This window comes from Amia ocellicauda, chromosome 11 (genome assembly GCF_036373705.1).
Source record: "Amia ocellicauda isolate fAmiCal2 chromosome 11, fAmiCal2.hap1, whole genome shotgun sequence".
Lineage (NCBI taxonomy): Eukaryota > Metazoa > Chordata > Actinopteri > Amiiformes > Amiidae > Amia > Amia ocellicauda.
The window spans coordinates 29,850,548-29,875,255 of record NC_089860.1 but is presented as its reverse complement, the minus strand read 5'-3'; the positions used below and the strand labels follow the sequence as shown (position 1 = coordinate 29,875,255).

At 39.8% G+C, this 24,708-nt stretch overlaps 2 protein-coding genes across 2 annotated transcripts in view; both read right to left on the bottom strand.

The window, feature by feature from the left end:
* Positions 1-4,418: 4,418 nt before the first annotated feature.
* hdac1 (histone deacetylase 1) lies at positions 4,419-13,974 on the bottom strand. The gene is made up of 14 exons (XM_066717373.1): positions 13,868-13,974; positions 12,311-12,423; positions 11,389-11,506; positions 10,810-10,884; positions 10,457-10,595; positions 10,066-10,207; positions 9,613-9,705; positions 8,989-9,097; positions 8,481-8,621; positions 7,791-7,899; positions 7,304-7,434; positions 6,743-6,892; positions 6,432-6,480; positions 4,419-5,854 (listed from the first exon to the last, which is right to left on the bottom strand). The coding sequence occupies exons 1-14, from the start codon at positions 13,917-13,919 to the stop codon at positions 5,827-5,829; spliced, it is 1,449 nt and encodes a 482-aa protein (XP_066573470.1). The 5' UTR covers positions 13,920-13,974; the 3' UTR covers positions 4,419-5,826.
* A 2,758-nt stretch (positions 13,975-16,732) lies between these two features.
* The window catches only part of lck (LCK proto-oncogene, Src family tyrosine kinase), a 28,090-nt gene continuing 20,114 nt past the window's right edge, over positions 16,733-24,708 (bottom strand). The window contains exons 12-14 of the mRNA XM_066717372.1: positions 19,814-19,967; positions 17,642-17,773; positions 16,733-17,524 (exon numbers count right to left, since the gene is read on the bottom strand). Of these exons, the coding sequence (XP_066573469.1) occupies positions 17,319-17,524; positions 17,642-17,773; positions 19,814-19,967 (492 nt within the window). The 3' untranslated portion in view covers positions 16,733-17,318. The remainder of the gene's footprint in view (positions 17,525-17,641; positions 17,774-19,813; positions 19,968-24,708) is intronic.

Sequence of the window (24,708 nt, the reverse complement as noted above, 5' to 3'; positions counted from 1 at the left end):
ACTAGCCACTAAAAAAAAAAAAACATCAGCTCCATTATCTTTGCTGGACTTGAGGTAAAGGTATTTAAGGAGCCTTGCAGAACAAAAGTGTCTTCGGTCACTAGAGCTGAGGGAGCTGTCACTAGAACAACACAGTCTAAGTCGATGTCTGCGCTCATATGTATGAATTATGTTACTGATATATAGTTACAGATTGTATATAATAATAGGGATTTCACCTACCTGTGACAGTTTAATTCTGATTATGATATTATGATAAGAGTTGAAGAGTCATTCCTGTAATGCTTCATAGTTGTGAGATATTCTATCTTCTTACATCTTTACTTGCATCTGAACAACGTTGCAGGTTCTGCAATTGTAATCACAATAAACATTGATGTCAGTGAAAAGTATTGGAAGGGTCGTTGGAAATTGTGGGCATTATGGATTTTATATATATATATATATATATATATATATATATATATATATACACACACACATTACACTATAATATATATATATATATATATATATATATATATATGTGCACGTGTGTGTGTGTGTGTGAGAGAGTGCATATATGGTCTTCTGCCTTTTTACTAAGTATAGCAAGGATGGATGGCAAAATGGAAAACGAAAATGTGATGTAGAAATGTTCATATATGGTTTATATATAGTACACTATTGCCCTCTTGTGGTAAATGGTGTTATAGTCATTACATAGTGCTAGTATAGTATGATGGAGCATGAAGCAATAATCCTGATTGGACGACTGAGGCACTCTTTATGGAAACAAAACTACAATGTAAAATCCAACAGAAATCACATTAAAAACAGCCTATTTGAATTAAGTTGGAAAACTTACGTTTAAAGTTTATATTTATAAAGCCTGCGCCTGCGCCCGTGACGTCATCGCCGTCGGCCTTCTTCAAAGACACGCCCACGGTAAGACATCAGAGACGCCCGGAGCCGCCTGCGCTGCTGTCCGAAACGGTGCGGAAATGAGCCAATTAGAGACTAATTAGACAATTAGAGGCTAATGAAGTCGAGCTTGACATGGGGAAAGAAGCGCAGCTCTCTCTGCTGGCGTGGTGGCTCGGCGGGCTAAGCTTAGCTTCCAACCCGAGGGACTCGCAGTTAAAAGTGCCCAGTTACTGTGGCCCCTGGCCCCTCCATGAGAGGCCAGCCCGAGTCCCAGGCGGGGATGTGGCTTCACATGGGGTGAGTTTCGGTGTCGGTCGTTCTCTACCATGTCGGCTTATTTTGGGGGATCACCGTTTTCGGGCTGTTCCCCAAAATCTGGCCTTCAAATGGGTTTTCAAAAGTGGGTTCCCTGAAATTTTGAACGATTAATTGTGAAAACTGGTGCCTTTATCACTGGGGAAGTGGATGGCTGGTGTGAGAGATGCACTGCTGTCAGGAAAGAAACAATCTGTCAGTAGACTATAGAGGTGTAATTGTACAGTATATATAGCAGGACTCTTGTATATTCTATATACTATAAAATATATAATATGTAATAGTCATGTATATAGTATAGTAGTATATATACTATATATAGTGTAGTACTATATATGTATACACTCACCTAAAGGATTATTAGGAACACCATACTAATACTGTGTTTGACCCCCTTTCGCCTTCAGAACTGCCTTAATTCTACGTGGCATTGATTCAACAAGGTGCTGAAAGCATTCTTTAGAAATGTTGGCCCATATTGATAGGATAGCATCTTGCAGTTGATGGAGATTTGTGGGATGCACATCCAGGGCACGAAGCTCCCGTTCCACCACATCCCAAAGATGCTCTATTGGGTTGAGATCTGGTGACTGTGGGGGCCAGTTTAGTACAGTGAACTCATTGTCATGTTCAAGAAACCAATTTGAAATGATTCGACCTTTGTGACATGGTGCATTATCCTGCTGGAAGTAGCCATCATAGGATGGGTACATGGTGGTCATAAAGGGATGGACATGGTCAGAAACAATGCTCAGGTAGGCCGTGGCATTTAAACGATGCCCAATTGGCACTAAGGGGCCTAAAGTGTGCCAAGAAAACATCCCCCACACCATTACACCACCACCACCAGCCTGCACAGTGGTAACAAGGCATGATGGATCCATGTTCTCATTCTGTTTACGCCAAATTCTGACTCTACCATCTGAATGTCTCAACAGAAATCGAGACTCATTAGACCAGGCAACATTTTTCCAGTCTTCAACTGTCCAATTTTGGTGAGCTTGTGCAAATTGTAGCCTCTTTTTCCTATTTGTAGTGGAGATGAGTGGTACCCGGTGGGGTCTTCTGCTGTTGTAGCCCATCCGCCTCAAGGTTGTACGTGTTGTGGCTTCACAAATGCTTTGCTGCATACCTCGGTTGTAACGAGTGGTTATTTCAGTCAAAGTTGCTCTTCTATCAGCTAGAATCAGTCGGCCCATTCTCCTCTGACCTCTAGCATCAACAAGGCATTTTCGCCCCCACAGGACTGCCGCATACTGGATGTTTTTCCCTTTTCACACCATTCTTTGTAAACCCTAGAAATGGTTGTGTGTGAAAATCCCAGTAACTGAGCAGATTGTGAAATACTCAGACCGGCCCGTCTGGCACCAACAACCATGCCACGCTCAAAATTGCTTAAATCACCTTTCTTTCCCATTCAGACATTCAGTTTGGAGTTCAGGAGATTGTCTTGACCAGGACCACACCCCTAAATGCATTGAAGCAACTGCCATGTGATTGGTTGGTTAGATAATTGCATTAATTAGAAATTGAACAGGTGTTCCTAATAATCCTTTAGGTGAGTGTATTATAGTACTACTGTAGTAGTATATGCAGTAGTACTACTACTATGTACATGTAATACAATATACAGCTCTGGAAAAAATTAAGAGACCACTCCAAGTTCAGAAATCAAAGTGGTCTCAATGTTTTCCAGAGTATTAGTATTAGTACTGCATATACAGAATAATACCACTATAATACCACTATCTATACAGTAGTACTACTACTTAATATTATATGCAACAGGACTCATTGTGTAAATGAGCTCATTATGTTGATGTAACACCTCTTTGAAATCAGTTTATTATATAAATGTCCTGTGTCAGGAGACCGGCCTTTTCGCTTAGCGGATTTTTTCCAGAGCAGATACAGGCATAGATATAAAGAATTAAAGAAATGATTTACAATAAAACAAAAACAACAAAAAAACACCTATCTGGCCTCCTCTAGAGGGTCCCTGCTTACTTTACCAGTGTACAAGAAGCCTGGGGAAGAAATGATCACCTACCTGTCGTCAAGCGAATGTCTAAACACAGGCATGCATTGGAGGCTGTGGCAGGAGCAGCACAAGTTTTAGGAACAATACACATCCGGCTGCTAAACAAAGAGAAAATTACATTTAAACAAAATCTTGGATACCATCTGGACATCTGCAGGTAAAGGTCATCTTTGTTAGGCTTCGGGATGTGTTTGAACAAGAAAATATGTAGACACTTGAAAGAACAAGTCTATTACAATGAACAAATCCCATTGAACTCTTAGTGGGTCCTCAATAGTCTTGGCATAACCCTAACCTCCACAAATTATGGGTCTCATTCCTAGAAACTACTTTTTCAGTAACTTTCATTAATTGTAATTTTAGATCAGTCAATTTAAAAAAAATAAAAGTGAAAAGTTGTAGACCATTGTTTTTGGCACTCAGCTGTTGAATCTACATCAGGTGAGGATTTATCCAGAAGTCTGCATAGGCCTCTGGTTAAGCCTACATCCAAATAATGTATTCAAAAGCTTTTGATTTTCCTCAACCCATTGCCTTAATTTGCAGACTTGATCCTTCCCATAATAAATCAGATAATCTCCTGCCTGTATACAGGGAACCGGAAAGAGATTGCAGTGACAAGAAATGCCTTGCGTGTTCTACCGCTTCCCTGGAATGCTCTATAGGAAATGGTTTTACGGTTTACTCGCAAAAAGTTGTCTGCAAGCAATTTTGCCACCAACCCAAGAAAACCTGAACACAGATTCCAGAAATAAACACATAGCATTGAGCCTCAACTGGACTGTATGGGTCTGGTGTAATTATGGATAAGAAATTCTCAATCTTATTATGGGTGTAGTCTTCACTCTGGAACACTCATTTGGGTTAATAACCAAAAGCAATTCATTATGAAATTACATAAAAAATAAATAAAGAAAAACCAGCTACAAACACATGATAAAATGGACGTCTGAGAAAAAGAGCTTATTAATTCTATACCATGATCTGCAGTAGGTAAACCATCCAAAACAGATTACAGAGGTTCCTGCAATAGTGCTCTTGGCTTGGTTTTTAAAATTAAAAATTAGAATAAAGTAAAAACCTAGACTAGCTAAGGACCCAACTCTCCCCCCCAGAACCTCATACAACATGACTTCCACTTCAAGAAACTACATCCTTTAATAGTTAAACCACATACTTTATTTAAAATACAGAACAAAACATTGTTGGGTAGAAATGCAATATTCTTTATCTTTTCTTAATACAAACTTTTCAAAAAAGTGAAATAAGCATTTCAAGAAGAACAAGGAGAAAATAAAAAAATAACCAAAAAGAAACAAACATGTCTGTCAGACACCCGTGGGATGAGACAGTCTGGAAGAAAGTAGCACAGAGGAGCACATAATACAGCAGAACCTCAATGAAGAATGTGGATATTTGCCATTGACAATACAGTCACTGGTGGACAAGGTTATTGTTCCAAAATAAAACCCCACGACCCCCCAAAAGACATATATAAAGCAGGTACAGAAATCTAGAATTAACTAATGACGAAGATTAAAACACTTTTTCCACATTTCAGATATTCCATTTCAATAAATGTGGGTGGGGGGTGGGTAAAAATCAAAACTGCTTCTTTAATCAAAAGTCCCCTGAAGAATAGACATAAGGTGTCTCACTACTTCTGAAGCACAACTTCCAAGGACCTGTGTATCATATCAGCACCATTTCAATATGTGCAGTACTGTACTGATTTTTATTTATATTCAACCTCAAGCATTGGAAAGAGCTGGATGACACTCCAGCCGATGTTAATACATCATTTAGTATGGTTTGTTCAAAATCAAACGGGCAGATTTAAAGCACGGACAATAGGAAGGTTTATTAAGGCCCCCTCTCCCAATTTAAAAACCTGGTTTGGAAAAACACTGGATATTATTTCTTCCAGACAAAAGTAAAGCAACTGAAGAAAATCAATTGGCAGTTTTTTTTTTTTTTTTTTTTTTTTTTTTTGGGGGGGTAAATCTAAAGCGTATTTTCTTAATACAAGCCTCTGAAAGGTCTTAAAAACACCACACAGCAGATGTAGAGAATTTCCATAACACATTAAACTAAAAAGTGGCACAAAGAAAAAGAGACTACAACTCCCTTCACGTTCTTCAGAAACACTCATGATTTAAATAACTTACTGAAGCTAAACAAAGTTCTAAACATGGAGGAAAAAAAAAAAAAAGTTATCTACTGCTTTTATAAAAAGTTCCTTTCACCCTGGTCCTCACCATTTCAGCTGGTTTAGTTTAAAGGGAGACTTCAGGACAGAACTGCTGCCTTGTTATATTGGCATTTGGTTGAATCAGAAACGCATTACTCCAAAAAAACATCCTTGTAATTCAAAAGGAAAAAAACAAAAATGGTCAAATGTAACCCAACCTTTTTAGTCCTGTTAGAACACAAATATTAAAATGTGTTTAGAAAATAATTTACAGAGTCCATTCAGGATTTTGCTTTTCAGTGTGGATTTCTAAAGGGGTCTGGTTCTACTGTAGTCATGCAACGCTGAAAAGACCGGGGGCTGGCAGCTCTCCTCACGCGGTTTTCAGTTCTTCCTTCGCCCTGTGAATTTAAAAAGTTCAAACCGGTCAGTGATCAGATAGACTACTTTAGCCGGTTAAATGAAATGCATGAAGTTGGCCGTGGCTGTCCCATTAAATTAAAGGCTGCTGCAAACTGAAGTCTAGCTGAGGGAAAAGCTGCTGCAGTTAATGCTTAAGTTTTTCAATATCTATGATGATTGATGCAATAGGCACCTAGACTGCAGATCAATAACAGCATTTGTTTTGCTAAAATGTAACAAACATGGCAGTCTTCTGAACACCACAAACCACAATTAGTGCAAGACAGCTACATGCAAGAAATTCGATGTAGAAACTCACAGGTATGTCACTTGAGTACATCTTGTCATGCAGTAGACCATCAGCACGAAGCCAAAGTTAAGAATATGGTTTAAGTCCTAAGCATACTAATCCATAGATAGGATTTCAAGTCAGGAGTCCATGATTGTGACTGTTGCTACACCTTTATTTACTCTTAAAATGCTCTCCATTGAAAATGTTACTATTTACTCATTGACTTCTGTTAAGTGTATACTTTTTAAAATATATATATAATTAAAGGTCTTCAAAATACTTACCCCTTTGTTTCCATTTTCTCCTCTGCAGATTTTTCCTCCTCTTTTACATCTACAAAAACCAAAATAAAGCAGGAGGGTTTAGAATTTTTTGTAATTAGAAATTCTGTAACTGAAGGCAGACATGTGAAAATAATGCATCACACATTAGTATTACTATTCACATATCACAAAAAGATAGGGGAAATAAAACCTGTAAACTCATAGGAGAGAACAACCTGACAACCGTGTTCTGCCCCTGTATCAATTCACAGCAGATTGTCTTCAGATCGAAGGGACACTTTCAAAACCTGCACATGCACCCCCGCACTCACCCTTTTTCTCCTCTCCGTCTTTCTCCTCCTCAGTTTTCACTCGCTTTGCCTTCTTGTAATTGGCTGCGTTCCTCCTGCCGCCCCCCTGTCCCTCGTCCTCAGAGTCGGAGAACTCCTCATCACAGGCTATCCTCTTGTCATGCGCCCGGACTGCAAGAGGAGACACCCAGCCACAGGTACAGAGGTAAGGATCACCATTCATTTCCCTGAAGCCCTTATAAAAGGGTGACTCACATTCAGAAACAATTGCAGTATTGACTCACAGGAAAGCATATCATGTGTACACTTCTCTCTAGAGAATGACAGTTAAGCAGTGAAGTAAAACAACTGATCTTGGATTTAGAGCACTTGTGTCCATTAAAGCAGCCCCTAAACCCAGGATCTCAAAGCAGACATTTATTAACTTACACACAAGCATAAAGTGTTAGAAGAGTATAGTGTTCTTTAAGGAACAGATAGGTCAATTGCACTGTATTCTTTGACAGTAAAACATTCAGTGGTGTAGTAAATCAGTGCAGATACAACAGCAGTGCCCCGCACCCCCAGTCTCCCCAAACTCACTGGAGACGCGTTTGTCAGGGTCTTCCTCCTCCTCATCGCCACTGTCCTCCTGCACCGCGTCCTCGGGGATCGCCTGCATCTGCACCCCTGGGGCGTGGGGAAGCATGCGCAGGTTTTCGAACAGACGCTGCCTGGAGGTCAAACACTCGCCATTAACCCCCAGCCTTTAAAACCCGGCTCTGGCTGTAAGTGTGGCCCTGAAGCTGTACCATCATAGGTTTTTCTTTTGATTAGAGTGTAGTCCAGGGTGACTGACACATTCAAGAAGGAACTACATTAAAATACACAGTACAGGAGCACAATACAGTGGCAAACTACAGCAAACATAGCTTTGAGCTCTTCATGAGATAAAGAAACAAACACACGATCATGCCTTTCTAAAGTCTGAAATTGAAGTCTGTATTAAGCTCAGATTGCTTCAGGAATTTTACATATCTGGTAAAATGATAGTAAAATCTAGCGGTTGTGTAGAATTAATGCGACTTACTTGATTTTCTCCAGGTAATCATTTGTGTTCTGATTAGTCATGTTTGAGGGGCTGATATGAAGTTTAAAATCAGGACCAAAGTATTCAAAGTAATCATTGTAGGGCAGCTCTGTAAACAAAACGAGGAAAATGCAAGGCATTTATTCAGTCCTGTCAATGTCAAACACATTATATAAACACCATTACAATCTATTCCGATATTCAATTTGCACCAAGAGTGTGTAAATCATGTATGAATACCAATGCTTTGTGTATTGCTCCCGAGAGGCCAGGTGCAGTAGTTCTGTGTAGCAGATTTATAGAAAAACATTTGTATCCAAGGCTAGATAGAGTACAGGAGACAAAGTCGTCATCTGTGATCAAATTTAAGGGTATCTCACTGAAATCAATGTCACTGCTGAGCAACCAAAAGAATAATCCTCTTTATGATTTTTAGATAAAATTTAAACGAGACTTCCGGACTAGCCGTCTCCGCAGTGCTTAAAATACTTTGGTGGAAAAGGAATACCCAGGACCCAATTGAAAGAATAATACCAATCTATTGCCTATCAACTCTCCACTGGTTCAGTCAAACTCAAACTGCTGGGTGGGTTAGAGTTGAGAAAACACACTCTAGTGAACCCCATGAGCACAGACATCTCCCTCTGATAATTCTGCAGACCTTCATCCTGTCAATGAAGTACAACCTACCATTGGGAATAGTGCTATCCAGCGCCACTGCAGTCTCGTACGTCCAGCAGCGCGCCACATTGCGGATGGTGTAGCCACCGCCACCCAACATCAGCAAGGGAAGGTTAAAGCTCTTCATGTATTCTACACACTTAGCGTGGCCTGAAACACGGGGACAATTCATGGTTTGAAATTAATGATCCCAACATTCATGCACAACAAATATAAACTAGTATTTTTTGTATACATTAAAATATTGCCCCAAAAAAGATAAAACAGAACAAAATTATTAAAGTGTATAAATATCTACATAGTTCAGCAATTATACATCAATCATGGGATTAAGTATATGTATTGTGCACACAAAGTCTTCCAAGAACAAAATTAAAGCTCCCATATTCAATACTTTGGGTGTGAAGATGTATTAAAGTATCTGAAGTTATGCATTGTTCTACCTCACCTCTTTACACACTAAAGAGGAAAAACCTGTATGCAGTTTTAAATATCTTCATGGAAATGGAGATGGTACCTTTAATGGTCAAATTGAAACAGCCAAGCCTGTCTCCTGACAACGAATCTGCCCCACACTGTAGCACTACTGCACTGGGCTGGTACATCTCCATCACTTTGGACATGATCTGAAACAGACCACAAAAGAGTAATTCAAAGCAAAATCAGATTCAATTATTGAAATGGCTTCATGAAATTAAATGTATAAATGTATATTTTGTAATATTTGTAGGTCACCCTAGGTGTCTAAGAATTCACCCTGATTGAGCTCAATATTTATTTGATTTGGTTATAATCAACTATTATAGAAACAGAATAACTGCATCAACAGAAAACAGTTGTTTTTGGGATGGTATTTTAAATATTACACATGATCTAAAATGGTCTGCATGAAGTACAGGAAGAGTGGTAATTCACAGCAATTAGTAAAAGCTACTCAACTCCATTTACATTTCTACCGGTCTATTAGAACTCAGGAGCTGAACCAACTTTGCTCTCATGTTTAGCAATGCCAAATCAGAAGGCTTATCGCAATTTCAAAGTCACTTTCCAAACTCTCCCAAAACAATCCCCATTACAGGCCTCCGACAGAAAAGCCACATTGTAGACAGAACACACATCGGAGGTAAAGCAGACAACTTACTGGTTTAAATATGGCTTCGTAGGACTCATCATCTATTCCATCCCTGAGAGGGTAGTTCACAGCATAGTACTTGCCCTTGCCTGCCCCAATATCCTGCAAGAGAGGAGTGAACAGATAGTTTCCACCACTGTCCACATGTTCACAAATCTCTCAAACATCTCAGAGAGACTTCAGACTGGCATGCAGCATGCAAAGGAGGGAGAGAGAGAGACTACTTGGCTGATACATTGGGATCTTAAGGATTTGTTTTGACCACATAGTGCCGGTTCACCTGAAGGGAAAACAGAACAAGTTCTCATTTTGCAGTGCTACTACACTGGCATCAACTTTGGCCATCAGCAGAGAGAAGTAGTTAATGATCGTTAACTGACTTGTGACTTTGTAACAAGTCAGGTATAGGTTTCCACCAACTGTCCAAGAAAACAATCCAAGAAAAGCCCTCAACAAACTCACTCGGAGGTCTCCAGTCCCTGGGAAGTACTCTCCGTATTTGTGAAATGACACAGTCATGACCCGGTCTGTGGTGTAGAAAGCTTCCTCCACCCCATCTCCATGGTGAATATCGATGTCAATGTACAGCACTCTTTGGTGGTATCTGAGCAGGAGAGACCACACACATTCACAATTAAAATCAAGAAAAATCTGAAAAATATTTTCCTTCACTAAATGTAAATACAGAAATGCAAAGTGTGAAACAAAGCACTACAGTTACATGTAAAATTTGCCTAAAAATCTATTACATTTTTTTACTCTACTGCTCTTCAGCTCAGGAGTTCAATGTTAAGTTCCTGATGGAGAGGAATTTAAAAACGTAAAAGAGGAAAAAATAAAAGCTTCATCTTACTTCAACAGCTCCAGGATAGCCAAGACAATGTCATTGACGTAGCAAAAGCCAGAAGCTTCGGACTTCTTTGCATGGTGAAGTCCTCCAGCCCAGTTGATGGCTATGTCAGTCTGCTGCTTGTTCAGCTTCACAGCCCCAGCTAAACAAAGGAGACAGGATTACATTGTGATAATCTGAATAACTACAGGACCAAAACAAAAAAAAAAATCTGAAGGGCTCACATTGTAGTGCGATACCATATATGGTAGTTATGAGTATTTTAAACAGACCTCCAGTCAGGTCTATCACAGCTTCTCCATTTGCAGTATAGATCTACAAAACATATCAGAGATTAACAGGAATATTATGCTTACCCACAGAGCCACCAGTGGACAACTGACAAAACTCAAACAGCCCGTCGAACACAGGACAATCCTCTCCCACATTAACTGCAAAGCGATCAGAAAAAGCATGTTCAAGCACAGACATTATAGAGCTCTATGCAAATAATGTTTTTGAACAATCCCTAAGCCTTACAGGTACAAATCTAAAACATTAAGGAGATATTAGAGACCACATACACAAGGCTTTTAATAAATGTACTTTATAGGGAGCATAACTCATTTGCCAGGATCTTGGAGTGTTTTTTTTTTTATTTAGACACTTCTGTACTTCTCTGATCATGGATGAATGCACATTCAAGCTGTATACAATGACAAGTTACAATTATGAAACACCTTTAATGACAACCCAAAAAGTCCAAGCTTAACAGAGAATCAAAGCATTAGGGTTTGGGTAAATGCAGTGCGTATTAAACTGCACTCACTCTCTCACCCCTGGAAACCTGTGTTCCCATAAACACAGATTCTCGGACAAACGCCGGCTATCCCTTCCACCAGCCTTTCCTCAACATCCTGCACCTAACTCGCCAAGCCTCAGCAGACGGCACTCACATCTCTGCATCTGCTTGCTGTACTCGGACATGTTGTCCGGACGGATGGATCTCAAAAACTTAATGTAGTCGTCGCTGTGGTACTTCGTCATCTCCTCTGCATTTGCCTTGTGAGGACGCTGAGGGAACAGAGCAAAGGACATGAACCCAGGTGGCGTACAACCCAAACAGTGGTGAGATGAAGGGCATTCAGCTCCAATCCTTGTTGACCTCCAGCAGTACAGGGATTAGATTCACTACCTTAAACTGCAAGTCAAACATGAGCCAATCCTAAAGTACAGGTATCCAACCGTGGCCCTCAAGAGCCATAGCATCTTCAAGAGTTTAAATGCTCCAATTACTGTCAAGATAAAATATTTTCAAAGTTTCTTCATTTAGAGATTTATATTAAAAATGCAGGGGTATAGATCCTGGGAACCAGGTTTGCAGACACCCATTCTACAGGCTTAATATAAAAATGAGAACATGTAAGGTTTTAACATGTTCTACAGTGAATGGACACCAAACGAGCACGATGGGGCGAATGGGCTCCTCTCTTTTGTAAACTTTCTTATGTTTTTATTGCAGTGTAGCAACCTACTGAAAGTCCAATCGCACACAAGTTTGCCACAATAACCACTTGTTTTAGATGTCACCAATATACTTGAATTTGCTTCACGCACTTCCCCATGTGAGTTCGTTGATTAATAGGATGGAAAGATTGATCTGGGAAAAACATTATATACTACAAATTTAAAACTGAACAAGGAAAGGAAGGAGGGAAAAAATACATTTGGTTCATTGTTCTTGAAATCACTTCAATACTAAGCCATGATTGTGGTCCTGAATTGCAGTAGTAGAATTCACTGCTGATTCAAACTGGGTAAACTGTGTATACCTTTACTGGAATAATGTGCATGTTTGAACACACAAATAGTACTTACATAAATTTCCATCTTCCTGTAGAGCCCATAGTTGAGTAGTAGGTTGTGTGTCATGCGGATTCTATGGGGTTTCATGGGATGACCCTGGCCATAGTAATAATTTCCAACATCCCCTAGGAAAAAAATAAATAATTATAGATCCACCAGCACAATATAAATCCTCAAATCAAAGCACCCATCTCTACAAACAGATACTGACTGCGATTTCAAAACAAGCAAAAGACATTACCTATGATGTGCATCTGATCACTAGATAACCTCACGTCATTTTATGTAATCAATTTACCAAGAAAATCGAATTAAACTACTCAATTTAATTACTTCTATCAAACATTGAATACAAGCATCGGGAGACTTTTTCAGTGACGTATTCAAACATCTAAATCAAACAAATACAACTTATGTGCGTTTGGGTGGAGATGTCAATCCTGTATATGCACTCACATACAGGTCCATATATACGGCATAAAAGCTATATTGGACACAACAACAAACTAGAGCACCCACTACCTACATATATAGATTACATTATATATATATATATATATATATATATATATATAGCATTGAAAATTAGGTGATCCTGGGTTAAAGCATTGGAGGACCATCGTTATGGCTGACTGTCACAAAGAAAGTAGTTTTTATAGGTATGGATACCAAACCCACTGTCGGGAAAACGTGCCAGCAGGGGTAGGTTGCACAGCATTATGAACCACGCATTTTAACACCAGGGGCGTGTGACCAAGTGCCTCGGAGAAGCCCACCCACACACACACTCATTTAGTCCGATACTGTTGCTGTGCATCAACACAGCACCCAGGTAATGGGCCTAGCACACAAAACAGGACCGGTAAGGAATAAAGTGATCCTAACGAGCTGGATCCCCAGGGGTACCTTTTACAGTGCACAGTTAAGCGTAAGCGTCGTAAACAAACCGTGCAATAAAAAAAATGAGGAAGACTTCTCTAATCTTCCTCGTCGATAGCCAAACAGTAACACGACTCAATGCCCCCAGACGCCATTAATTTTCATTAATTTACATATATTATATTACACACAAACGCATACCTGCGGGGGGAAAAAACACTAGAGGCGACACGACTTGAACTTGAATTGAAACAGACATCCGTTTCACCCCTTAAAAAGGCGAAACGGCGTTAAGCATCGCAATCTGAAGTAGTGATGTTTCAGGGGCAAAATGCACTGACACCGGTGCAGCGAGTTACAGTGCAGACCGGCCTCGCAATCAAGGGGGTTGTGAAGCACACACAACTTCACGAAATGCTTACGATATTGCTACAACAAAACATGCACGACAGTCGACATTAATCGGTAGCCTCAACTTACAATATTCAATAATGCAACTACGTACCCCACCACCCGCTGTGGAAGGGGGGCACACAGAAGATGCTGCATGGCTCTAACGACACTTATCTTGACTAGCGGCTAAAAACACTTTAAAAGAACCAAGAAAAGCCGCTTTCTCGCAAACATCGTTGCCCATCCATATTGCACCGGTCGATTTCAGCCCAAATGTAACTTTAACTTTATTCTTACCATCATAATAATAACAAACTTTCTTCTTTGTTCCTTGAGTAGTCAGCGCCATTTTACCTCCAAACAACCACGGAGCTTCTACCGGGCTCTACGCAGTGTAACCACAACCGGAACTTGGATTGACACCCCGTCCGACCAATCATAGGGCAGATAGAACTCCACGGGGGTTGGGTAATCCGTTTTCTGGACCAATCGTCTACTTCGGATATGCATATATTATTTTTCCCTCGTAAGCGGCAAATAAGTATATGAAACTAGGCTTCGCTGTTCGTCATCTTGGCTCCAGCTACTAGTTTACTTCACTGGCGGCGTTCGTCTACGTTAGATCCAAAATGGCCCCAGTTTCCTAAAAGTTTAATTTTCTTGAAATCGTAGTTATTAGGATTATACCATTATGAGTTAGGTGTAGGGCGGGAGGGGTCATAAAACATAATCTTGTTGCCTGAACATATGATGAGTTTATATTTGTATGTACTTATTTAGGTTACAATTAATTTCCATTAATTACGTTTTCCACGTGTTAAGACCTTATTTCCACAATTTGTACAGTATGATAATTTTCATGGTACAGACTATGTACGTACCCACAGGTCTGACATATATTGACGAAAAACAAGGGTGTATAATAATTTAAATCATTATAATTACAGCAACAACGATAGAAACGGAGTATGATTTCCATCGTTACATATGACCAACTTTTGGGAGGTCTGAAATACAATGAGCTATGCACACAGATGTGTAGTTGCAGACATACAGGGATAACTCACTTCCAGCAACTAGACTACTACCCAGGATGATGGAAGTGTTCAGTGAACTTCAAAACCAAATCAGTGATAAACAAGTATAGTTGAATTCGTTTTGTCTGCAACATTTTATATCTATGTATACATGCATGTTTGTATGTATTTATATCTATCCATATCATCATAGTAGTAGTAACAGTATTTGTTGGTTTACATAAAAAAAATGACTTATTCCTTTGTTGTTATTCATTAAATGATCCTCTACTGTCTTGAGTTTTTAATTCCTCATGTTTTTCATTAAAAATACTTCTAATAATGAAAACTGAATATTCATACATTCAACTAACCTTAAATTAACATTAAATTCCATGCTGTTCAAGGACACAAAGTACTTTGAAAAAATCTTTTAAGTCTAAATTGATTACTCAGTAATGCAAGGGTCCACAAGATTGATATAATCTTTAGCAAATCTCTTCTCAAAGGTTTCAAGTGTATCATCCTCATCCTGACATACATATAATGGTGTAAGTACTAATTTAGTCTAATTATTTGTCCAACATATCAACCCAACACCTAAAAAGTCAGGCAAACATGAACATGGCAAAGAGGACACATCAGTGCATTGGTTTACTGTCCAGTGTAAATAAAATAGTTACACAGTTATGTTGTGTTCTCCAAACACCATTTTCTACTGCATGAAGGATAATTGTCACTATTTAACAGATATTTTCTTAATTGTAATGTAATTGATCAGATTTTTAATTAAACAATTTGGAAAACACAAGGGGAAAAAATAAAAGGGCTGTCACATATTGTAATTCAACAATTTATTGTTCTACACTCACCTAAAGGATTATTAGGAACACCATACTAATACTGTGTTTGACCCCCTTTCGCCTTCAGAACTGCCTTAATTCTACGTGGCATTGATTCAACAAGGTGCTGAAAGCATTCTTTAGAAATGTTGGCCCATATTGATAGGATAGCATCTTGCAGTTGATGGAGATTTGTGGGATGCACATCCAGGGCACGAAGCTCCCCTTCCACCACATCCCAAAGATGCTCTATTGGGTTGAGATCTGGTGACTGTGGGGGCCAGTTTAGTACAGTGAACTCATTGTCATGTTCAAGAAACCAATTTGAAATGATTCGACCTTTGTGACATGGTGCATTATCCTGCTGGAAGTAGCCATCAGAGGATGTGTACATGGTGGTCATAAAGGGATGGACATGGTCAGAAACAATGCTCAGGTAGGCCGTGGCATTTCAACGATGCCCAATTGGCACTAAAGGGCCTAAAGTGTGCCAAGAAAACATCCCCCACACCATTACACCACCACCACCAGCCTGCACAGTGGTAACAAGGCATGATGGATCCATGTTCTCATTCTGTTTACGCCAAATTCTGACTCTACCATCTGAATGTCTCAACAGAAATCGAGACTCATCAGACCAGGCAACATTTTTCCAGTCTTCAACTGTCCAATTTTGGTGAGCTTGTGCAAATTGTAGCCTCTTTTTCCTATTTGTAGTGGAGATGAGTGGTACCCGGTGGGGTCTTCTGCTGTTGTAGCCCATCCGCCTCAAGGTTGTACGTGTTGTGGCTTCACAAATGCTTTGCTGCATACCTCGGTTGTAACAAGTGGTTATTTCAGTCAAAGCTGCTCTTCTATCAGCTTGAATCAGTCGGCCCATTCTCCTCTGACCTCTAGCATCAACAAGGCATTTTCGCCCACAGGACTGCCACATACTGGATGTTTTTCCCTTTTCACACCATTCTTTGTAAACCCTAGAAATGGTTGTGCGTGAAAATCCCAGTAACTGAGCAGATACTCAGATACTCAGTGAAATACTCAGACCGGCCCGTCTGGCACCAACAACCATGCCACGCTCAAAATTGCTTAAATCACCTTTCTTTCCCATTCAGACATTCAGTTTGGAGTTCAGGAGATTGTCTTGACCAGGACCACACCCCTAAATGCATTGAAGCAACTGCCATGTGATTGGTTGGTTAGATAATTGCATTAATGAGAAATTGAACAGGTGTTCCTAATAATCCTTTAGGTGAGTGTAGATAGCCAGCAACCATATAGCTATTGTATAAACAAGGAACAATTGGTTATTTCCTAATGCTTTATTCAATAATAATCGGATTACAAAGATAATAGCCATTCTGCACACAATATAAAAAAGCTAGACCATAAAACATCTGTATAATTCCAACAAGTTAATATCATATATTTATTATTATAAATGAAAATTAAAATGAAAAGTAATACAATAAAAAAACTTTAGGGACTTCAATATATATATATTGAAGTCCCTAAAGTCTTTCAAAGGGCTGTTGAAATTGGGAAATTGAATACAAAGTATCTTCACTGACGCAGGAAGGTGTGAATGGCAGTTGAGGTGAATGAAAAAATCTATCTGTTCTGCTGAGTGTTAAAAAAGAAAAAGAAAAGGAACTCCTGATTTTAATAATAGTTGTAAAATAATAAAACCTGTGCATTATAAAACATATGGAAAACCTATAGAAAGCAGATAAGAATAAGAAACACCTTTTGGAGTGTTAGTTTCTCATTTATCCCCAAAAAACAACAAAAAAGAAGGAGAGGAAGAAGTAAAGAGAAACAACTGCTGCATGGTTTTCAGTTTCAGGTGAGATGTTTGTGTTATTGGAGTTATTGTGTGTGCCACAGCGTATTTCAGCTGGGCTGTTGCTGATACTGGGCCTCTGTGGCAGTGAAGAAATCCTCCAGCACGCTCTTCAGGTACTCAAAGGTGGGCCGCTCCTCGGGGGTCTCCTTCCAGCAGCGTTGCATCACACTGTACAGCTCCTCAGGACAGTTGTCGGGCCGTGGCATCCTGTAGCCACGCTCCAGGTTCTGGATGACTTCAGGGTTGGTCATTCCTGTGAAAGACACAACAGATCAGTGACCCGCAATCACATATATAGGAGCCGTTATGAAGAACAGGACTTTAAACTCCAAAACGTCAAGTAATGTATACGTGAAATAAAGACAAATACCTGGATAGGGTATGCGTCCGTATGTCACTATCTCAGTCAGAAGGATTCCAAAAGACCACACATCTGACTTGATAGAGAAGGTCCCATAGTTAATGGCTTCGGGGGCCGTCCATTTGATTGGGAACTTAGCACCTGAAAGGGGAAGGAGAAGGCAGGTGTGTCCAGAGTACTCATTTACAACTCTTTCCGTTTATCTGGCAAAGAACTACATGTCACATCTCGTAATTCATTCACAAATGTGTAACATACCAAACAGGCTTCCTTCCTGTTCTGCATTTTGTATCCTAATAAATGCTCCCATCAGTAGGTGAAATCGACAGTGTGACAGTAAATTAAAGTAGTCCTGCACGAAAGAAACTGCTGTGGAGTTGAGTCTCACTTGTGATACCATATTGTCAGTCCATTCCCAGGAACAGGAAAAGTGACATGTATTAACATATATAATTGTTAAAGGATATAATACTTTTTAAAATTTATTTTTTACATGCTATCTGTAAGTAAAAAGTGTGGTGGGTTTTGAAACATCAGTTAAGGCAGGAATGGCCAGTTGAATATGAGTTGAACACTAGAGGGAGCTCCAATAAAATGTGAAGGTGTGATTCAACCGTAAAGCATTTTCTGATATCTGCTTGTCTCCTGGTTCAATGAAAAGGCAGTAATTTCTTGCTATGAAGCCCCAATTCAATCCATAAGCATTCCTAATTTACCACATTAGCTGCACAGCAGTCTAGTAACTCACCAAGCATTTCCAGTCATACATGTATTACACTTTACCATGTTTGTCCTTCTAAATATCACTCAATTGAAGAAACAGCTTTCCTTGTATTCTGATATATCACCGAAAAATAAAAATAAAATGGGGAGGAATCCAATATGAACTTGAAGTTTACACAATAAACATTTTTAAAGCATTACAAAAGTAAAGTAATAAAATCAGTACAATATAAAATATATTATGGACAGGATATGATCCCTAGAAGCAGAATATGTACTTTATAACTGGATAAGTGCACTGAAACTGGATACAGGCATAGAGCTATGCAATCTCTATACCTTAGCCGAACTGGTGCCACCATTGGCAACAGTAAAATGTAATATGAGAAGTAGTAACTCAGTGCAGGATAGCGCCTGAGAATAGGACACCTATGTAGTCTGAAAGGTTGCTCCTGTTGTGCAGTGTGTGATGAGGTGAGAGAGAGAACAGGGCAGTGTTGCCGAGATGTAAGCGTGCTGCAGGTGCGCATGTGTGTGTGTTTGGTTGATCTCGGTACACATGCCTCCTGCACGAGCTGACATAGCCCTGCGGCCCAGAGACAGAAGCTGCGCAGGAGGCTGTGGTATCTCCTACGGGGGGGGATGAGAGCTGCGCAGACAAACCCAATACACACATCCGGCTTCGTCGGCCCACCTGGGACTGCACTGTGCATGCAGACCAAAACGCACTGCTTAAATGCCCCCACTACCTTCAACTACCCCTTTCCCCATGCCACTCTCTGCCCACACACTGAACACACATGGTTTTCCAAGCTTGAGCATGTTTGAGTGTGTGTTGTAGACAATGTGTTACTTTGTGTTAGTGTCTCTTCAGTAGGAATCAGGATTCAAGGTTAAAGTAATTTGCACCACAGAATAGGTTCCACTCATTTAAAGGTATAAAGACATCGATTACAAACCCACTAATGGGGTATTTCTTGGACTGCCTCAGGGCCAGAAGGTCTCTAGTTAGAGTGCTAGCCTAGAACATTCACTTTATTATATTTAATTTAATTATTTCTCACAAATGTGGCATAACAGTACTAAACTGTGCCAAGGAAGTCATGTGTAGAGTCATGCCAATCACCATGGCTTCTATCACCCCACTGCCTCATGCTGTGAACCCCCAGGAGCAACAGGCGTTTCATTGTCACCTGTACCGCATTTGTTCTTTTTCCTGTTGCCATTTCCTGTAAAAGCAACTAACCAGTTTAAAAATTGTGCCTTCATGAGTCTCTTTCCTAGGTTCTGTTTTAAAGTTGATCCTTGCATTTTGTTATTTTTGTTATTATAAGCGTAAACCTATAGTTATACTAGAAACACAAAACAAGGTTTTAATCAGCAGCTCTTGTCTCACGCCTGTGTCTTTCATCTTCTCTCGTGTAGCTGGCTGAAAACAAAAAATAGAAAATGCTGTACCTTCCCTGGCTGTGTACTCATTGTCTTCAATAAGTCTGGCCAGTCCGAAGTCCGCTATCTTGCAGGTCAGCTCCTCAGAGACCAGGATGTTGGCGGCTCTCAGGTCTCTGTGGATGTAGTTCTTCTGCTCGATGAATGCCATGCCCTCTGCCACCTGGGGGATGAGAACACACTGGCGTGAGCATCTTTTTCCCTCAGTTCATGACCTCGAGCTTTGACGCACTGTGCTGATTCCACCCCAGCCTGTGTGCCTTTCTATGAATCTCTTAAAATATACTCCTTCACAATCGAACAGGGCTGGGTGGCTCAGCTGGTTTGAACATTGTGCCAAAGACCAAAGTCTACAGCCACCCGCCACCCACCACCCACCCTCCAACCTGCATAGCCACTGTCCCCAGTAATGGTAAATCGTCATTCAGCAGTGGATTGACAATGGTTGGAGGAGCTGCTGGCGACACCTTCATCACGAAACACCATATCATGTGCAATACTGCCACAATTAAAGCATAAGGTTAAAGGATGTGTAATGTATATAAAATAATTAGGTCAAAAAAAAAAAAAGAAGAAAGATCTGTCAACATAGCCGCCCTTTTTACACCTGTAACTGAATGAGTGGAATTTAAGTAAATGGACAGCAGGGGTCCTTTTGGTTCTAGTTATAGTGCTGGAAAATGTGTTTCTAAGCACAAGATCAAACTAAACTAGATTAAGTCCAACTATAAGGCTAAATCCTTTATAATCAGGTGATGTACTTACAAAATACTTAGTACAAATTATCTTGAAGAAAAACAAAAACACGGGGTAGTTTGTAAGTCCAAAGCTTGTGGAACTGGCTGTGCAGGATTTACTGGGAGAAGTGTCGGCTTTGTTCTCTGGTTTAATCAAAAATAATTAAATCTCATTGCTTAATTTCAAGCAAAAGAATTAAAATGAAATAAAAATGTACTAAAAGCTCAACATTTAGACCAAAACCATTTTTATTGATACTTCAGTGACAGCTCGTGAGGAATTTGTGATGAATTGGGGAATTAATAATGTGTAATATTGGGCGGGGGTGGGGGGGGGGGTTAATTCATATGAACTTCATAATGAATGACACTGGAGTTACAATAGTTATTATTTTAAGACTATATATGGTGAACAGGATATTTTAGAAACAATAGTATCTTAATATTGTTGTGCAAAACAGTTTCTTTGTGAACAGCAGCTTTGTGTTCTTTATTTTTTTTCACAGAAAACGAAGACTGAAAGATACATAGAAGTGCTGGAGATAAAGGTGAGGAAAATAAAATTCTTTCACCACATATCTGCCAGATGTTATCTAAGGGTTGGGTTGTGGTGATTTAAGAAAGACAGGAAATGATCAAAAGAGAGCTTCACTGCGCCATGTTCACTGTATAAGTCTGTGCCACTCTGAAGCGCTGAAAAGACTGAACTGTAGCTCATGACCCACTTCTGCACCTTCCTGTGTTTCCTAGACCAAATTGCAGGTGACAGCATACTCAAATCTACGACTAGCGTACAGTGCAACAGGGGTTAGCTCAACTATTGCTCTGAATTTTCTGAATGTCATTGCAAGATGCAGAGTTAGCAAGACACGACATAAGTAAGATTTGTTTTATTATTATGATATTTTGAGGGGTTATTTTCTTTAGAAATTTTGCATGGGATTAAAAACAAAGAATCCTCAAAGATTGTCCTGTAAACAATTGTTCTTTCCATCCATTTATCTGCCTAATTGGTCACAGTTCTTTGACATCACAAACTCCCTCCAAAACACTATCCGCCTGATTTTCTGGAATGTATTGAACTATGAAATGGTACAATGTTAATCATTCTTTATTTGCCTGGCAACAGGTATAAAACAATGGAAGTCTGATTAATAGGAAAACAAAGCAGAAGAAAATCTATGTTCCTAACTGTGGTGCAGGAACATCTTGTTTCCGTGGTTCGAAATTGTTTTGTCTGGGAGTCCAAAAGGATGAGAAAACATAAGCACATGCCTCCGTTACTTTTATCTCCATCTTAACACGTATTACAAATCACACAGAACCAGGTTCCTGCAGGTAACCCTTCCTGTTGAATTTGACCTGGTAAGGAATGTATAACCACAAGTGGCAACAAGCCAGATCTTCATTGTTATTGAACACAGATGCATGTCTTTAAAGATTCACAGTGTATGAATACAGGATGATGGCCTTTATTATGTTTCCATATTGCTGATGCCAGGAAGAGCAGGGTGCAGCAAAAGACAGGGTCAATTCACTGTTCTAAAGAGAGGGCGGAAACCTGGCCACTTGACAGCACTCAACACCACCAGCCCTACTTAAAATATTAAATAAAGTGGTCTTGCGCACATATCCAAGTTATTTAGAAGCACACTAAAGCGCGATAAGGGTGGGCTAAATGTTGATCCTTCCAAAAAAGCTTAGTAAATCAGTGACTGTTACCAGAAGTAAAGGGATAAGACTCCCTCTGGCAGTAATGGGTGGTGTAAAAGGTCATGAGCGTACTGACTCACACGGCCTCACATGAAAATCATCCCAATGTATGAAAGATAATAGCGTTGTTTAATGAGGTAGAAGTCAGGAAGTGCAGGGCTGCAGTGAGCTCCAGCAGCACGCATGGTCTGAAAAGCAACAAGGTCATGGCTGTGTAAACCCCCTATGAAGACGTCATGTCTGTGCACTGCCTGATAAGCTGCATGTAAAATCAGATGAACACCATGCAAAACAGAGATTTCAATACGCCTCCTAGTCGTTCCTAGCACTGATGATTACATTTTGCCACCTACAGTCCTGCCCAGGCTGACACCAAGCATGCGCTGTCCTGACGTAAGAGCACGTGGAATGTTATGGGGGAGGGTGTTGTCTGGTCCCTCAGGCTGATTTATAAAACAGTTCAAAAAACGAGTTCTGTGCATGTGTGGAACATTAAGAACTGGATCTACAAAAGCTTAAAATCATGATGATGGAGAAGAGGAGAATTTAGGATTTAGAGCTTCCATAGGGCTTCTACAGAACTTCTCCTAAGGTTCTACGATGTGGTGATTCCACTATACAGAATGGGTTTCTCAATAACCCCTGGATAGGTTCAAGACCCATAGTGATTTTCAGCATATTCCTCAAGAGGGTGTTTTCTCACAAAAAAAAAGGTCCAGTACAGACCTTGAAAGGGCTGAGAGATGTTCTACACCTTTTGCAGCTTTAAAACAATATCTGATGGCAGTGTATTTTCTTACATGCATTTGCCTGAATAACTGGAAGCATTTAAAACTTCTTTCCAACCTGCAACATGTTTTTCCAAATCGTACCTTGCATCAATAGCCATCCAGCACAAAAGATCGTGAAACAAGGAGAACTATGCCGAAGTGACAAAATAAGGGCTGCAGCCAGAAAAAATGCTCCAGGAACTGAATGCTAGACAAATGACAAAAAGTTTGCCTTGAGTACTTTTCAGGAAAGGTTTTCTAATCTGTTCAGAGTCAGCCATGAATCGCCAATAGGCACCAGGTCCTTTGTAATACATTTGGTTTATTCTATCTCTCAGATGTCTTTGGAAGGGTTCTACATGAAGGCTTGCCCAGCTACCCAATCTGTGAACACACATAGATATGCAAATAAGCATCACATTTAGGTATAAATATACTATTTCACCATTCTCAGAATTGCTCATTTGCATGCAAATGATGCCGGCTGGGAACCCTTGAGCATCAATACCCATTTCATTAAACCGTAATAACATCTTATGGTGCTTCTCCTCCAGCTTCCTCCACGGATGTGTACACAATGCACACACCAATTCCCAGGGAGGGAGGACCAGCCATGCTCTCAGACACTTTCTGGCCTAAATACAGAAGCTGATGATGGACCATGGTGTGTTTTGTCTGTGCCTCTCATGAGCTCTTGCACAGGTCTGATGGATGGCAAGATACACAGCGTTTCTCCAAGAACAGGCTGTTCTCTGCTCCTGTATCTCTGAACCACATTGTTTCACTGTACGTCAAGTAGACCTGACAATCTTGTTCCACGCTGACCAAGAAAAACAGAGAGCATCAGCTCGCTATCATTTCCCATGAGACTTTTCATGCATGGTTGATGTTTATTCACTTAATTCACTTTTTGGAATGTTTGTGTGTATTGAATTTTAACTGATTTTACCCATGGTTAAATAAATAAGCAGGAATTAAGTTAAACTTTCTTATACTGTAAAACTCCTCCTTCTCAAATTGTTTGTAGAGTGGAAGGGAAAAACATATTTGCACAGGCAAGCAAAATCTGTAAAAAAAAACAATTCCATGTCATGTGGGTGTGCTTGGTTTCAAGTAATCATGAATACACAAGACATAAAAGGAATATCTGAACCCAATTAAAAGTCAGTAATCACTATAAAAAGCAGCAGTACCACTGATGCATGTCTAACCACATCAAGATCCTGTGCATGCCAGCAGTACTGTCACCATCCTCTGTCCTGTGGTAAATTACTCAGTCATAACCATCCCCTGTTTTTTTTTCCAAGAATATAATTTATTTATTGCTGAAGAAAAGGCTTGATAGCAATCAGGAAGAAATACTTGTGTGTCACTTGCAATTCTAGCTCTGGAAAAAAATGGACACATCAAACCACAGATCAATTTTTAAATGTACACTACCAGTCAAAAGTTTTAGAACACCCCCAGTTTCCAGTTTTTATTTAAATTTAAGCAGTTCAGTTCAAGTCCAGTGAATAACCTGAAATGGTACAAAGGTAAGCAGTAAACTGCCAGAAGTTAAAACAAATGTTTAGGTTACTAAAAAATGAAAAATAATGTACATTTCAGAGTTACATAATCTGTTACGACACCTTCTTAAGCATTATTTGGCAGTGTTACCCACAGCTCCTGTGTATAGAAGTTA

Excerpts from the sequence above, each read along its gene's own strand:
- hdac1 (XM_066717373.1), bottom strand. The coding sequence starts at position 13,919 with ATGGCGCTGACTACTCAAGGAACAAAGAAGAAAGTTTGTTATTATTAT. Across the intron at positions 10,596-10,809 it reads GTCCACTGGTGGCTCTGTGG|CTGGGGCTGTGAAGCTGAAC; the intron begins GTAAGCATAATA and ends TCCTTTGTTTAG. Across the intron at positions 10,208-10,456 it reads GCTATCCTGGAGCTGTTGAA|ATACCACCAAAGAGTGCTGT; the intron begins GTAAGATGAAGC and ends TCTCCTGCTCAG.